Source organism: Tursiops truncatus, chromosome 15, assembly GCF_011762595.2.
Source record: "Tursiops truncatus isolate mTurTru1 chromosome 15, mTurTru1.mat.Y, whole genome shotgun sequence".
Taxonomy (NCBI): domain Eukaryota; kingdom Metazoa; phylum Chordata; class Mammalia; order Artiodactyla; family Delphinidae; genus Tursiops; species Tursiops truncatus.
Genome location: NC_047048.1, coordinates 42,887,300 through 42,889,412, shown reverse-complemented (window position 1 = coordinate 42,889,412; position 2,113 = coordinate 42,887,300). Strand labels below are relative to the sequence as shown.

At 67.8% G+C, this 2,113-nt stretch overlaps 1 protein-coding gene across 1 annotated transcript; it reads right to left on the bottom strand.

Moving 5' to 3' along the window:
* Nucleotides 1-321: 321 nt before the first annotated feature.
* SSTR4 (somatostatin receptor 4) lies at nt 322-1,446 on the bottom strand. The gene is given in 3 exon segments (XM_004332222.3): nt 322-973; nt 975-1,387; nt 1,390-1,446. Coding segments are annotated over 3 exon segments (1,122 nt in total).
* Between the last annotated feature and the right edge of the window lie 667 nt (nt 1,447-2,113).

The following is a 2,113-nucleotide window of genomic DNA, read 5'->3' as shown; positions in this document are numbered from 1 at the left end:
GCTGGGAGCCACTGCTCCCTGGCATCCTCCCTTCTCCCCCGCTCAAAACACAGCCAGAGTTTCAGGAATGATTCACATCCTAGATCAGGTCTCAGAGGGTCCTACCCCCATGGAAGCATCCTTCTGAAAGCCAGCATCCCGGGGAGAGGGGAAGCCTGAGGGGCTCTGATGCGCTTGGGGGTGCACGAAGACTGCGGGAAGCAGGTGCCTGTGGACGAAGTTGGTGGTTCTCAGGGGAGCATGCAGCACGGGCGGTCTGCTGGGCTGTAGGTGGTGCAGATCCCTTGGAGGTGGCCTCGCTGGGTGGGTGGTGAGGGCATCTCAGAAGGTGGTGGTCCTGGTGAGGGGGACCTGCTTGCGGCTGGGTTCTGGTTGCCTGGGCTCCTGCTGGCAGGGTAGTGGGGGGCATGAGACTCCTGCGCCCCCTCTGCTCTTGAGGGCGGTGGCACAGTAGTCCAGTGGCTCTTGGTCTGCACCACCAAAGGCATCCAGGAGACGGTAGCTCAGGCAGAGAACCCGCTGGAAGGACCTGCGGAAGTTGTCAGAGAGGAAGCCGCAGAGGATGGGGTTGGCGCAGCTGTTGGCGTGGCTGAGGATGCGGGACATGTGGTGGACGGGGGCATCCAGGCCCGTCATAGAGAGATTCAGCAGCTGCACCGCGTAGAAAGGCAGCCAGCAGAGCACGCAGACGGCCGCCACCGCCAGCACTGGCCACACGATCTTCTCCGAGCACTTCCGCTGCTGCCAGCCGGCCGGTAGCGCCAGCGCCCACACCTTGCCCACGATGAGCACGCAGCACAGGCCGACGGGCAGCAGGAAGCCCAGCAGGAAAGTGCAGACCACGAAGACCACAGACCACACTGGGTGCGGCCAGTGCAGGTTGCAGGCCACAGCCCGGCCGCCGCGAGCCGGCCTGGTGTCGGCGAAGGCGGCAATGGTCTGGGTGACCAGCGAGGACGACAGCCACACACCCGCCGACCAGCCTGGCCACGCCGGGCCGGCGGCAGGTGGCAGCGCGCAGCGGGTGCGCCATAGCCAGGTAGCAGTCCACGCTGAGCACGGCCGGGCAGAAGACGCTGGGGAATGAGTTGAGGCCGTCCACGCTAAGCACTGCGCACCACAGCGCCGGGCCGAAGGGCCAGTGGTGCAGGGCGGCCGACAAGGCCACGAAGGGCACGCTCAGCATGAAGAGCTCGTCGGCCGCAGCCAGGTTCAGTAGGTAGATGTTGGTGGCCGTCTTCATCTTGGCGTAGCGGAGGATCACGAAGATGACCAGGGCGTTGCCCACCACGCACACCAGCGCAGAGACGCACTGGATGGCTACCGTCCCCGCTGCCACCGCCTCCTCCGTCGCCGCCGGGGTGCCGCTGGCATTGGTCGCCGGGGGGGCCAGGCCGTCTCGAGTCTTTCCTCGCCCCCGGGAGGTGGCGTCGGGGGAGCGCTCATTCCGGGATGGGGGAGGCCGGGAAGGCGGTGGCGGCGGCGCGGCGGAGCGGGCATGGACGGCGCTGCGCCCCGGAGACCGGCGGGGCTTCGGGGCAGAGGGGCGCCTTTCCCTGCTCCGCCCAAAGCTGGGCGCTCCCGCCCACCCGCGCCCAGCCCTGCCCCACGCAGACCCCGGCTTCTCCGGCCCTTTGCCACCTTCTCCCCTGCTCTGCTCTCCGGCACCCGCAGCCGCGGGGGCAGGGTGGCCTGGAGTCCTCCGTTTGGATCCTGAGGCCCCCGGGATGGCGGGGACTCACCTGTGCGCACAGAGCCAATTGCGCTGACATCCTCCCATCTCCAACCCCGCCCCTGTCCCGTTCATCCTCTGAAGACCCGCAGGGTCTGTCCCGCCTGAAACTCTTTTTATGGGCAGAGCCCGAGGCTCCTGCTGGCGTCGTGGGGAGTTCCACGTCTGCCCGGGCCCCATCGCTCCCTCCCCGCACCCCGCGCAGCCGCGGATCCCGCGACCTTTTCCATTGGATTTAAGTGGGGCTGGGGGTTGGGGTGGGAAATGGACACGCGGAAGCAGAGATGCCACAGGAGAAGGCCAGCCTCTGACCCAGGTGCTCCGTGCGCGGGCCGGCACGGACGGAGGCGGAGAGCACCGGACCCAGACCCCAGGAAACCT